At 47.3% G+C, this 13,693-nt stretch overlaps 2 protein-coding genes and 2 non-coding genes across 10 annotated transcripts in view; 1 reads left to right on the top strand and 3 right to left on the bottom strand.

Moving 5' to 3' along the window:
• Window positions 1–178: 178 nt before the first annotated feature.
• RPL12 (ribosomal protein L12) lies at window positions 179–5,279 on the bottom strand. The gene is made up of 7 exons (XM_038374602.2): window positions 5,117–5,279; window positions 4,809–4,882; window positions 3,738–3,836; window positions 2,489–2,570; window positions 1,606–1,692; window positions 375–487; window positions 179–278 (listed from the first exon to the last, which is right to left on the bottom strand). The coding sequence occupies exons 1-7, from the start codon at window positions 5,151–5,153 to the stop codon at window positions 273–275; spliced, it is 498 nt and encodes a 165-aa protein (XP_038230530.1). The 5' UTR covers window positions 5,154–5,279; the 3' UTR covers window positions 179–272.
• LOC119844426 lies at window positions 1,823–1,950 on the bottom strand. Its single transcript, XR_005289256.1, has one exon. It is a non-coding gene; the product is annotated as a small nucleolar RNA SNORA65 (small nucleolar RNA).
• Window positions 2,803–2,932, bottom strand: LOC119844427. The gene has a single exon (XR_005289257.1). It is a non-coding gene; the product is annotated as a small nucleolar RNA SNORA65 (small nucleolar RNA).
• A 215-nt stretch (window positions 5,280–5,494) lies between the features above and the next one.
• LRSAM1 (leucine rich repeat and sterile alpha motif containing 1) overlaps window positions 5,495–13,693 on the top strand; it is a 63,348-nt gene continuing 55,149 nt past the window's right edge. Inside the window, exons 1-2 of one of the 7 annotated variants that reach the window (XM_038374330.2) lie at window positions 5,495–5,761; window positions 13,117–13,310. In XM_038374330.2, coding sequence (XP_038230258.1) covers window positions 13,239–13,310 — 72 coding nt within the window. In that variant the 5' untranslated portion in view covers window positions 5,495–5,761; window positions 13,117–13,238. Of the gene's footprint in view, window positions 5,762–5,994; window positions 6,194–13,116; window positions 13,311–13,693 lie in introns of those variants that run through there. The other 6 variants (XM_038374326.2, XM_043499144.1, XM_043499146.1 and 3 more) reach the window with 6 other exon arrangements.

Here is a 13,693-nt window from a genome sequence, read left to right as displayed (position 1 = left end):
AGCTTTCATGAGCTACAGCTCACTTCATCGGATGCAGTGAGCTGTAGCTCACGAAAGCTTATGCTCAAATAAATTTTAGTCTAAGGTGCCACAAGTCGTCCTTTTTCTTTTTTGCAAATACAGACTAACATGGCTGCTACTCTGAAACCTGGATCCTGTATTTAAAATTACCAGACCATTCTCAGTCAACTGCAGGTTTTATTGAGGTTCCTAATTGTCACAAAAAAAATCTTGATCAGCTTTCATGTTGAGAGTTCTTCTTGGATTCTGTCTTAGCTCTGTTGAAAAAAACAAACAAACAAGCCTCCCATTAGTAAAGAGCTATTTTGTTCACAGACAATGCTAGTCAATTTCAAGTGAAGTTTGAGACTTACAGCTGGGCACTCTATTGTGCCACTGTTGATGTCATCAATGACATCATGAGGATGTCTGCCATCAATATTGCAGCCAACAGACTGAGCAGTTCCTAGAATCTCCTTAATAGTTCCTGTAACAGAGAGACTGCATCTTAGACTGCCCCTGACAACACAGTGGTGTGACACAGACCAAGCCTGACTTGTTTTCAGAGTTCAGATTTTTCCATTGGAGGGGAAAAAAAAAGTGTCCTTGCTAGCAGCAGGTCAGTGACTTGCAACAGCATGTTAATTCCTGTGCACGTCTCCCTCCTGGTGGAAATCTGTTAAATACTGAAGTGTTTGATGAATGGGTGCTAGGAGGCTTGACATGTGTTATATGGGAGGCTTCTCTCCTGGGGTCCAGTGACCACTAAAAAAAATTTCTAATGGAGGTGCAGACTCCTTTGGAAATCTTAGGCATACTCTGGGGGGCCCCCAGGGATCCATGGATCATAGGTTGAAAGTCACTGCCCTATGCCATATTTCTACCTATACAAGCCATAAACTCCATCTCCAGAGGTCTGCAAGGTGCATTAGCAGGATTCACTGCTGAGGGCATAATGAGCATATCCTGGAACCTGGGTATCCTGCATCAGTGCAGCACATTCTAGATTGACATACCCAGGAGACAAAGGTCACCAATGTTTCAGGACAGACAGGAAGGTACATGTGACCTTCCAGAAGGACATTCACAAGTTCCCTTTGTATCCCCTTTCGGAGCTGACTTGGCTGAATGTATCTCAGTAAGACAGGCCTGTTACTAAGCAGGTCAGACCAATTTCTAAAGACTAAGGCATCTTGAGAAATTGAATCAGATATGGAAGCTACTCAAGAGGATTTATATTGTAGTTTAGGAAGCTAGCTAATGCCCAGGTATCTGTCAGCAGGGGACTGGCTAGTCCCCTTTGGAAACAGACTGCACTGTGACAGGGTCAGCAGTATGGGAAAAAAAAGTCCCGCCATGTGCCGCCTCTGCCAGCTTCACTGTCCATGCTCATGAATCTACCCATTCACAGCAGGAAATACAAGTGAAAACCTACAGCAGAGGCTGAAGTTGCTGGTATGGAGCCCAGAGCTGCAGAGTAGGGTAGACAAGCAGGATGAGGGGCTCTGCAGCCCGTCTGAATTCAGAAGGCAGAGCTGGTTCAAGCACTCAGGACCAGCCTATGGCAGCCACGTTAGTAACCCCCGAGCAGCTTACTGCTCTTACCAGAGAGCTCCCGGGCCAAGGACCTGTGCCGCATCTGGCGTGCAATGTTTACTATCTCATCAAAGCCGACACTGCCACTGTGTTTAACTGTGAACAAAATCAAACAGTCAGTGAGTCCTCTAAAGGTCAACAAACAAATCAGTTCAACATCTCAGCCCTGGGAGTGAAGAGGGTAGGGGGACAGTATAGCAGCACACTCATTCCTTGGTTTATCATCTGGTGTTCCCAGACTTTGGCACAGAGTTACCCACAAAGAGAATAACCCTGTTTCCTAAGCTGGTGTTTTCTATCAGCTCACCACTGGATTGTACCCGCCACTTCATACGAGACAGGTACAGTGGCAGGTGGCTGTTTTACCGAAGTTTTAGACCTGACAAACTCCAATTAGTCCAGGGGTTCTCAAACTGGGTGTTGTGACACCTCATGGGGTCACAAGCCGTCAGCTCCAAACCCCACTTTGCCTACAGCATTTATGATAGCATTAAATATAAAAAGTGTGTTTTTAATTTGTAAAGGGGGTTCGCCCTCAAGAGGCTTGCTGTGTGAAAGCAGTCATCAATACAAAAGTTTGAGAACCATGGAGCTGGTCATAAAAGTACAATGATCCACAGGCAAATCATTTCAATTCCCTGCATCCTCGGGAGTAATTTCCCCTTCAGATAGATCTTGGATTGTACTTCTGTGCCTTGCAGGTTGGAATCGTGAAGTGCTTCACAACATTAATGAAGCCCCACAATCCCCTACAAGGTTGGCAAATATTCCCATTTTGCAGAGGAGTAAACTGGAGGCAGGCAAATTAAGTGACAGCCAGCTAGATCTAGGCTGGTTGGATGTACCACTTAGCACCAGTGACCAATGGAAGTTAGCAAAAAAGAAAGCTTACTGTTCTTCTGCTTCTTCCTGTCACGAGGAGGCTCCTTGAGGGCTTTGATGATCAGGGCAGAGGCAGAAGGGACAACCTCAATCTGAATGGGGGAGAGGCACATATTTTCTTTAGGAGATACTGAGGTCAGAAAGCAAATCCAGAATGCTTGACAGAAATCAGTCTTTGAGAGAGCTAACACAGCCGTCAACTCACACAGAATTGTGATTAACCTAAATGCATTGTATTTACTAGAAAATAATTGCGATCACCCTCCCACCTGTGTGTACTCGACATGCTTGTTACTATTCTTCTCTATGGGAAGACGTGAGATTCAATGTTCCCAGCCTTTCGGCACAGAGCTCTCCACACACAGAATAGCTCTGCTTCCTAAGCTGGGGATTCCTCTCAGCACACCACTGGAGTACACCAGTCACTTCAGTACAAGACAGGTATGGTGGCGGGTGGCTACAAGTATACTGAAGAGTAGTTGGAATATTCCAGTTTGGCACAATGTTCCCCTGGCCTAAAAACTTGCTCTCCACCCCATCTCCAGTATCAGCCAAAGGTTCCTTCTATAGTAGTCTCTCAATTGAGTGTTGTCATGGTTCCAAGATCAATATGATACCAACCCTGGCAGACCGCTGAACCCATTTGTTCCTCTCCATTCTATTGTCATTAACCCTGACAGTCAGTTTGATGCCTGCTCTTGATTCAGACACACTCCACTGTTTCTGAACACAGTGGCACACACAGCATCTTTAGCCTGGACAGCTCTAAATTATACACTGAAATGCAGCTGCCTCTGGATGGTGGACCAGAGACGGTTCTGGCATTGGATACATCCCAGCTCTTCAGAGCCACAAGAGATTAGTTTCAGAGTAGCAGCCGTGTTAGTCTGTATTCACAAAAAGAAAAGGAGTACTTGTGGCACCTTAGAGACTAACAAATTTATTTGAGCATAAGCTTTCGTGAGCATCCGATGAAGTGAGCTGTAGCTCACGAAAGCTTATGCTCTAATAAAGTTGTTAGTCTCTAAGGGGCCACAAGTACTCCTTTTCTTTTTAGAAGAGATTAGGAAGGACTTTGTTTTTAAGGTCTCGTCCAAGAGACCCCCATACAGTACACTGCATGGAACTCATTTTATCTACCTCGGAAGGATGAAGGGCTGAGTCAACCCTGCCGGGATTGACACTTGTGGTTCCAGCAAACCCAGGTGTTTCAAACCTGGCGCTTTTCCCACCAAGCCATCCCTTCTGGCGTTTAATACCTGAGCTTGCCTGTTCTGGATAGTGAGTTTCACAGTGATCCTCAGCCCCTTCCAGTCACCTGTTGCCTTGGCGATGTCATCACCTACCTTTTTGGGAGACTAAAGGCAAGAACAAGCATTTAATTGATTATTTTCTCTTCAGAGAGATTTTCCAACACTTATTCGTTTGAACTCCTGTATTATGCTGTACACTTCATGCCCTGTACCTGGAGTTATTTTTATTGCTCTATTTGAAAGATTCCCCTCTTGCCAAACAGCTAAATCCACTGATGTGAGCAAATGCAAACCCATTTGTGTATCTCTGCAATCTCATCGAGAGAGCAATGCCTCAGTAGAGCAAGCCACAAACCCAGAGTTAGTGGCAGCGAGGACTGCTAGACACACATTAAACAGCTTTCCCTCTGCCCTAACTGGCTATTTGTGCCAGTCCACTCCCACCCTCAGTCATTTCCCATGCCCTATCCCACTTCACTCCCTTCAATGGCCCTTCTATTTTGCTAGGTTTCCCCCTCCCCCCCCGCTCCCTTTTCAAAACCCCCCCATCTCGGAACCAGGGCCCCCTCGCACCCAGGGAGGTGCACTAACACGTTCACACACCACACCCAAAGAGATACAACTGCCTAGGTTATACAAAAGCAATGCTAAATTCGAGTTCTTGCATTGCTCTCTGCCCAGGCAGAAGTAGCAAACTCACACCCATGGCAAAACCTACAGCATTTAAGAAGAGCGAACCCCTTTTATGTTGAGCAACTGAACACTTTACAGAGTCGGCTACGGCTGTAGACAGCGCTCCTATGTCAAAGGGAAGTGGGTTCACTGGATTCCTGTCGTTCGAGGCGCAGTCTCAGGAGACACGGTTAGATTTCAGCTCATCGCTATTCCGGAGGGGGGTTTTAGAGGTTCACGTTGGCACAAAATCTCTGGTTTAGACTAAAGTAGCTTACCCCTAATTATGCCCCTTTAATAGATTAGCCACGCAGGCATCGCTTACGGAGAGTTTCAGCAGCATCTGTTAAGTATATGTTAGTAGCAGGAGCTCCACAGAGCAACAGCTCTCCCAGCACCACTTACCAAACCCAAAGGGCCGATTTTAGGTGCCAGAGCGGAAGTGGCGCCGACCTCCCCGCCGGTGCATCTCAGGAACACTGCGGGGGAAGCGAGAGGGGTCAGGGCGCTCCCGCAGCCCGCGCTCCTTGCCAGGCTCCGCCGGGGGCTGTAGCCGCGCGGGAGGAGAGCGGCTGCGAGGCCGCACAGCCCCGGCCCGGCCGCCAGGCTTTGCGGGCGCCCGCAGGCAGAGCGCGCCAGGCCGCCCCGCGCCCCGCCCCGCCCCGCCCCGCCCGCGGCCCCAGCACCTCACGGGCCGCCCCCCACCAACGTACCGACTTTGATCTCGTTGGGGTCGAACTTGGGCGGCATGATGGAGCCGGATCCGGGGCGCGAGACTCAGGCAGCTTCCCGCCACCTCCCGGCCTAGGGCAGCGCGCACAAGAGACCGCAACGGCCTCTGATCGCCCAACATATACTAGCCGAGATCTCGCGAGACACATGCAAGCCACACCCGGCCGCCATGCGAGCGCTGGGCAGGAGCCCTCAGGAGGGCGGGGGATCTCGGCCGCCATGTTGTGTGTGGGCAAGGCCCCCAGAGGCGAGCTAGCCGCCATGCTAGGTGTGGGCAAGGCCCCCAGAGGCGAGCTAGCCGCCATGTTGTGTGTGGGCAAGGCCCCCAGAGGCGAGCTAGCCGCCATGTTGTGTGTGGGCAAGGCCCCCAGAGGCGAGCTAGCCGCCATGTTGTGTGTGGGCAAGGCCCCGCGGCCTGGGTCGCACGGTAACAAATCGCCGTCCAGCTGCAGGTCCCTGCGACTCCGCATCGCGGGGCGGCTCGTTGTGCGAGCACCGCCCGCTCCGCCCCTCGCCTGGAGACTGGGGCGCTCCGGCCTCGTCTCCGTGGCGGCGTGGTCAGGTCACGTGACCCCGCAGCCGCGGGGCGGGGAGCCCGGAAGCGCCTCTGATAACAGCCGGGAGCGGTGAGTAAGGGAGCTCGGTCGGGCGTGAGGGGAGCCCGCCGGGGGCTGTTTGCGGGGCCGCCGCGCCGGTTGCCGGTCCCGTGGGGCTCCCCCTGCCCAGGGGTTTCCGTGATAGGCTGCGGGGGGGGCGGCGGCGGCCTGAGCTGGGAGGGGGGCGGCTGGGGGCCCTGACGTTGCCCCAACGGCCCGTCGGCCTCCCGTCCTGGCGCGAGGCCGCTTCCGGCCGCCGAGGGGTTCCGCGCCCGGGGGCGAGTCTGGCCGCTCGGGGCTCGTCAGCGTCTTCGGAGCCAGGCTGGCCGGCCCCCGCCTGCACGTCGCAGGCGATACGAGGAGCGTGATGAAAGAAGAGCGTCCCAAGGCTGTGCAGCCTAGTGAGGTCGCAGGTGTGATGTGCAGATATGCCCAGAAAACGGTTACAAGGACATGATTAAGGTTTGAAGTTCAGGCATGACTCAAAGTTAGGAAATGACAGTATTCAAACTGGAAATAAGGCGTAAATGTTTAACAGTGAGGGACGGTAATTAACCATTGGAACCGTTTATCAAGGATTGTGGTGGATTCTCCATCGCTGACCACTTTAAAATCAAGATTGGCTTTTTTTGGAAAGATCTGCTATAGGAATTATTTTGGGGCAGGTATCTGCTCTGTGTTGTACGGACAGTCAGGCTAGGTAATCACAATGGTCCCTTCTGGCCTTGGACTGTATGACAGAGTGCTTGTGCAACCTTAAATCAGCCTCCTTGCGTGTATGCATGATACAGTCTTGTTATGACATGGTTATATGGTATAAGACATATTGACACCCATATGCGTCATCAGTGTGGTTGGAACCTTTAGATCCACCACATAGACCTCTGCCACTTGAGCTAATGGAGTAACTGATAGCAGCTTGTGCGCTGGAGGGGAATAAGAACATAAGAATGGACATACTGGGTCAGACCAATGGTCTATCCAGTCTACTATCCTGTCTTCCAAGAGTAGCCAGTGCCAGGAGCTTCAGAAGGAATGAACAGATTGGGCAATCAAGTGATCCATCCCCTGTCGTCCACTCCCAACTTCTGGCAGAGGGTAGACACACTCAGAGCATGGGGTTGCATCTCTTACCATCCTGGGTAATAGCCATTAATGGGCCTATCCTCCATGAACTTATCTAGTTCTTTTTGAATCCTGTTGTGGTTTTGGCCTTCACAACATCCCCTGGCAACAAATTCCACAGGTTGACTGTATGTTGTGTGAAGGAATACTTTCTTTTGTTTGTTTTAAACCTGCTGCTTATTAATTTTATTGGATGAGTCCTGGTTCTTATGTTATGTGAAGGAGTAAATAACACTTCCTTATTCAGTCAAGATTTTATAGACCTCTATCATATCCCCTTCTAGTCTTTTTTCCAAGTTGAAAAGTCCCAGTCTTTTTAATCTTTCCTCATATGGAAGCTGTTCCATACCCCTAATCATTTTTGTTGCCCTCCTCTGTGCCTTTTCCCATTCTAATATATCTTTTTTGAGATGGGGCAACCGGATCTGCACACAGTAGTCAAAATGTAAGCGTACCATGGATTTGTGTAGAGGCATTATGATAGTTTCTGCCTTATTATCTATTCCTTTCCTAATGATTCCTAATATTCTGTTTGCTTTTTTGACTGCTGCTACACATTGAGCAGATTTTTTCAGAGAACTGTCCACGACGACTCCAAGATCTCTTTCTTGAGTGGTAACAGCTAATTTAGATCCCATCATTTTGTATGTGTAATTGGGATTATATTTTCTAATGTGCATTACTTTGCTTTTATCAACATTGAATTTAATCTGCCATTTGTTGCCCAGTCATCCAGTTTTGTGAGATCGCTTTGTAATTCTTCATAGTCTGCTTTGGACTTAAGTATCCTGAGAAATTTTATATCGTCTGCAAATTTTGCCGCATCACCGTTTACCCCTTTCCTAGATCATTTCTGAATATGTTGAACAGCACTGGTCCCAGTACAGACTCCTGAGGAACCCCGCTATTTACCTCTCTCTATTGTGAAAACTGACCATTTATTCCTACCCATTGTTTTCTATGTTTTAACCAGTTACTGATGCATGAGATGATGTTCCCTCTTATCCCATGTCTGCTTACTTTGTGTAAGGGCCTTTGGTGAGGGACTTTGTCAAAGGCTTTCTGAAAGTCCAAGTACACTATATCCACTGGCTTACCCTTTTCCACATGTTTGTTGTCCCCCTCAGAGAATTCTAATAGATTGGGGAGGCATGATTTCTCTTTATAAAAGCCACAGTAACTCTTCTCCAAGAAATTGTATTCACCTATGTGTCTGATCATTCTGTTCTTTACTATCGTTTCAACCAAGTTGCCTGCTACTGAAGCTAGGCTTACTGGCCTGTAATTGCTGGGATTGCCTCTGGAGCCTTTTTTAAAAAATTGGCGTCACATTAGCTATCCTCCAGTCATCTGGTACAGAAGCTGATTTAAATGATAGGTTACCACAGTTAGTGGTCCTCATGTGATCTGAGTGTTCCACCCATCCAGCTGGCTCCCAGCCTTTCCACCCTCTATTTTCTTCACTGGCTCTTAGTTCCAATTCCTTCTCCATCCCCTGGCTCTCAGTCACAGTCTCCTTGTGCATCCAGTTCATAGAATCATAGAATATCAGGGTTGGAAGGGACCTCAGGAGGTTCTAGTCCAACCCCCTGCTCAAAGCAGGACCAATCCCCAACTAAATCATCCCAGCCAGGGCTTTGTCAAGCCTGACCTTAAAAACTTCTAAGGAAGGAGATTCCACTACCTCCCTAGGTAACACATTCCAGTGTTTCACCACCCTCCTAATGAAAAAGTTTTTCCTAATATTCAACCTAAACCTCCCACACTGCAACTTGAGACCATTACTCCTCGTTCTCTCATCTGCTACCACTGAGAACAGTCTAGATCCATCCTCTTTAGAACCCCCTTTCAGGTAGTTGAAAGCAGCTATCAAATCCCCCCTCATTCTTCTTTTCCGCAGACTAAACAAAGTCTTCTTAGCCTCTCCTTATAAGTCATGTATTCCAGTCCCCTAATCATTTTTGTTGCCCTCCGCTGAATGTGTTCCAATTTTTCCACATCCTTCTTGTAGTGTGGGGCCCAAAACTGGACATAGTACTCCAGATGAGGCCTCACCAATGTCGAATAGAGGGGAACGATCACGTCCCTCGATCTGCTGGCAATGCCCCTACTTGTACATCCCAAAATGCCATTGGCCTTCTTGGCAACAAGGGCACACCGTTGACTCATATCCAGCTTCTCGTCCACCATAACCCCTAGGTCCTTTTCTGCAGAACTGCTGCCTAGCCATTTGGTCCCTAGTCTGTAGCGGTGCATGGGATTCTATCATCCTAAGTGCAGGACTCTGCACTTGTCCTTGTTGAACCTCCTCAGATTTCTTTTGGCCCAATCCTCTAATTTGTCTAGGTCCCTCTGTATCCTATCCTTACCCTCCAGCGTATCTACCTCTCCTCCCAGTTTAGTGTCATCTGCAAACCTGCTGAGGGTGCAATTCACACTATTCTCCAGATCATTAATGAAGATATTGAACAAAACCTGCCTGAGGACCGACCCTTGGGGCACTCCACTTGATACCAGCTGCCAACTAGACATGGAGCCATTGATCGCTACCCGTTGAGCCTGACAATCTAGCCAGCTTTCTGTCCATCTTGTAGTCCATTCATCCAGCCCATATTACTTTAACTTGCTGGCAAGAATACTGTGGGAAACCGTGTCAAAAGCTTTGCTAAAGTCAAGGAACAACACATCCCCTGCTTTCCCCTCATCCACAGAGCCAGTTATTTCGTCACAGACGGCAATTAGATTAGTCAGTCATGACTTGCCCTTGGTGAATCCATGCTGACTGTTCCTGATCATTTTCCTCTCCTCTAAGTTCTTCAGAATTGATTCCTTGAGGACCTGCTCCATGATCTTTCCAGGGACTGAGGTGAGGCTGACTGGCCTGTAGTCCCAGGATCCTCCTTTTTCCCTTTTTTGAAGATGGGCACTACATTAACCTTTTTCCAGTCGTCCGGCACCTCCGCCTATCTTCATGAGTTTTCAAAGATAATGGCCAGTGGCTCTGCAATCACATCCACCAACTCCTTTAGCACTCTCGGATGCAGCGCATCCGGCCCCATGGACTTGTGCTCATCCAGCTTTTCTGAATAGTTCTGAACCACTTTCTTCACAGAGGGCTGGTCACCTCCTCTCCATGCTGTTCCAGCCTATGCTCCCCACCCCAGCTGCAAGCCTTCTTGCCCAACCAGCCTCCCTGCGCAACCAGTCCTAGCCTCCCCTTCCTTCCTGATTGTCAGTCTAGCTTCTTGCCCAGACAGTTCTACTCTCTCCCTAACTTCCTGTCACAATCTGTTCCCCTCCCAGTCTCACTAGACTTCTTGCCCCAGTCAACTCCTTTCCCATCCCCAGGATCCAGCTTTTGTCCCTTCTGTATTTGGATCAAGCAGCTTCGTCCTCCACACGGCCTGGGTGCCAGCGAGGGGGGGTGGTGGTGGTGGCGTCTCTGAGAACACAGGAGAGACGGCTCCCTGTTTTTCAGTTCCATTGACCTGTTCTGCCCCAGTCTGGAGCAGTAATTACAGGTAAAGTCCAGCTTTTCCTTTGTAGCCCTGCAGTGATGCATGCAGTCACTTTGTGGGGATGGCACAAGCGCAATCTGGTCATGGGTAGAAGTTGCGAGAGGATGGAGCATGCTCAGCCTGTGTGAACTGTGATGATTTTTTTTTTTTTTTTTTTTTTTTCCCCAAAGGCGAATAACTCAGTCATGTTTGGGTGGGTTTTCATACGGAAGACAAAATACCTTTGTGTCAGCAATGTGCCATCTCCCTGCTGAATGTCACCAGCTCCAAAGCACTAGAGCATATCAAAAGATTGCCAGATATTTTGTTTTAAACATTGCAGAAGGACTTATTTTTCCCTAGTGGTGTTCTCGGAAATGGCTGAACCATTTTGGCTGAAATTTTCAAAAATAATTCAGTCTGAGACAGACACCTGGCATGGAGAACTTTACCTTAAATGGTTGAAATCTGTCAAAACTATAAGCAACTGAAAATAGAGTGTTATAATGGGATGTGTTAGGCAACATTAATAGACAGTACTACCAACTCCACCTATAGTATAGTGATGAGATAGCTTTCATGTACACAGCACCTGAAAAATGATAGCCATGTAATACGCTCCTTTTATCATGCACCCAGGTCATGTGCTGTGTGCCAGCTAACCCACATCTGCTAGATGACTTCCTGAATTTCCAAGCAGTTTCCAAGCAGCTGCCATTTAAAGGACCTAATTTGCCAGACAACCAGTTGAAATTTCTCCTTCTAAACTGCTGATCCTGCCCTTCACAACAATCTTCAGTCTTGGAGCAGTGGCATAGTTAAGGGTCCATGTCTCAGAAATGATTGGGGATAGAACCAGGTCTTCACTTTCTACTGGGATGCCTAGCACCCAGTTCTAGCCCTGGAAGGATCTGAGATATCAGACCTTCCACTTCCCTCATTGTTATGTCAGAAAACTATTTTAATGTTTAGAGGTCTTTACAATGTATTATTCACAAGTGTCCTCACTCACTGAACACGCTCTGCGTGTTTGGGCGCATATAATCTACAGTAGCCTACCTTTGTAGGTGAAAGGCCTTGAAAATTGTATCTTTTTAGAAATCTAAAATCTTGCAAACACTTTTACAGTGTTTGATATATACAAAATATACGTGGAGATACTGTAGGCATAAAGAAACCCTGCCTTCCCTGACTTACTTATGCCTTCACTTCTTGTGAGTTATGCAGCTACCCCAACATCAGCCAATTAAACCTTTGTAATGGACCTGTACCATTTTGTGTGTGTGTGTGTGTGAATTTCTACGTAGAGTATCCTATTATAAAGCACTAGGGGCCATTCAAACAGCCAGATCTAGATTGGCTGAATATTCCTAATTCTCTCATTCTGCAGCTAGTGCAAGCTGCTTTTAGTTTCGTTATGGCTGCTGGACTGTTCCATTTTAATATTATTCTGAGGGAATGAAAGCTGCCATATTTTTCATGAACTTAATGTCATTATTTTGTTTTTCATATTATAAATCTTAATAATGTCTGCTGCTGTGATACAGTCCCATCAGAGGGAGCATCTGCCATGGTCATGTATAGCAGATAGAAAAGGAGTACGTGTGGTACCTTAGAGACTAACAAATTTATTTGAGCATAAGCTTTCGTGAGCTACAGCTCACTTCATCGGATGCATTCAGTGGAAAATACAGTGTGGTTCTCTATGTATATAAATCTCCCCACTGTATTTTCCACTGAATGCATCCGATGAAGTGAGCTGTAGCTCACGAAAGCTTATGCTCAAATAAATTTGTTAATCTCTACGGTGCCACAAGTCCTCCTGTTCTTTTTGCAAATACAGACTAACACGGCTGCTACTCTAAAACCTGTCAGTATAGCAGATAGTAATACCTCAGTAATATATAGTCCTAGTCACAGCTCATCTGAGAAAGAACCATTCAGTTACGCTTTGCAACCCTGTGTCCCAAAGCTCTTTGAGGTTTTTGGTACATTATCTCCAAACAATAGTAACCCCTAGTGCAGGTTAGTTCATGCAGGCCTCATTTCTGAAGATAGGAATGGTCTTGGTGTGCTAACAGCACTCTCATCTTATTGCTATTTGTACTACATGACTGCAGTATTATTTGCATGGTTGCTGGTTAATTCAGGATTGGCCAAATGTGTCCCACAGAGTCCATAATTCGGTGTAACAAGGCCACCCTAGTGTTTAATATGGCAAGGTTTGTGCTGCAAAAACTACAGGTCGCAGCATCAATGCTCCAGCTTAAGCTGAGAGGCTTGTGCTCCAGGCACTGCAGTTTGGAATTTATCGTCTATGCAGCTCATGCCACCGCATATGACTAATGCGGTGACAATCAACTCTTATTTTATGGGCAAAGTTTAGGTTCATTTGTGTTAACATAGGTCCGAATGTAAGTGATTATATCTTGAAAAGTCTGCCAACTGAAAATGGGCTTTAAACTGCTAGATGCTTTAAGCAAAAGTATTAGGTGATTAAAATTGGAGAAGTATTCTGTATTTCTGTCTAAAAAGCAAGTGCTTGAAAAGTATTACATTAGCACAAGGCAAAGGTGGGGTTTAAAAGCATAAAATAATCTACGTAATGGCAGGTACTACCTGGATGCAAAATAAGCACCCAATTGGGCACTCTAATCCTTGTGCCAACATGGAGACCCGATGACTTCTGGGGATTATCTGGCAGAATCAGAGCCTAAACAAGGACAATCTCAGGGATGGTGATTTTCTCTTCTTTTTACTTAGAGTGCAATTCCTTAACCCAGGCTCCCTGTCAACACCTGTTAGGTACACTCCCTGCCTCTTCTGCCTTTGTTTACGCTGATCGCTTTCTGCCACTGAGACAGATCTGGAGTGAAAAGTGAAAGATGCTGCTGTTTTTCCGTAAAAGGAAACCCAGTGATGCGGCCCGGAAGCGCCTTGAATACCAAATGTGCCTGGTAAGCTTTGGGATGGTGCTTTTCCCTTTTCTGTATCCTTGTTTTGGATAAGGATGCTAAGATGAACTCCCTACCACTGGTAACTACAGATCCTATGGCACTTTCACTACTAGGTGCTACTGCAGTGCAAATAATAATGAATAAAAGTCCAGGTGTTTACCTGCACTGTGATTTGGCTAGGACAGCTGGGGTAGATCCTCAACTGGTATAAGTTGTCATAGCTACATTGAAGTAATGAAACTACGTTGCTTTATACCACCTGAGGGTCTGTCCCCTGGTTTATATTCTGCCTCCTTAAAACCATCCCCGAGTAGTTTTTTCACCACTTCTAAAAGTAGTTGTGGAGTGGTGCTGGCATAGGGTGGCTGCCATGTTCTACCCCA

Source organism: Dermochelys coriacea, chromosome 16 (assembly GCF_009764565.3).
Source record: "Dermochelys coriacea isolate rDerCor1 chromosome 16, rDerCor1.pri.v4, whole genome shotgun sequence".
NCBI classification, from domain to species: domain Eukaryota; kingdom Metazoa; phylum Chordata; order Testudines; family Dermochelyidae; genus Dermochelys; species Dermochelys coriacea.
Note: the sequence above shows the minus strand (reverse complement) of the source record. Positions and strands in the feature narration are given on the sequence as shown.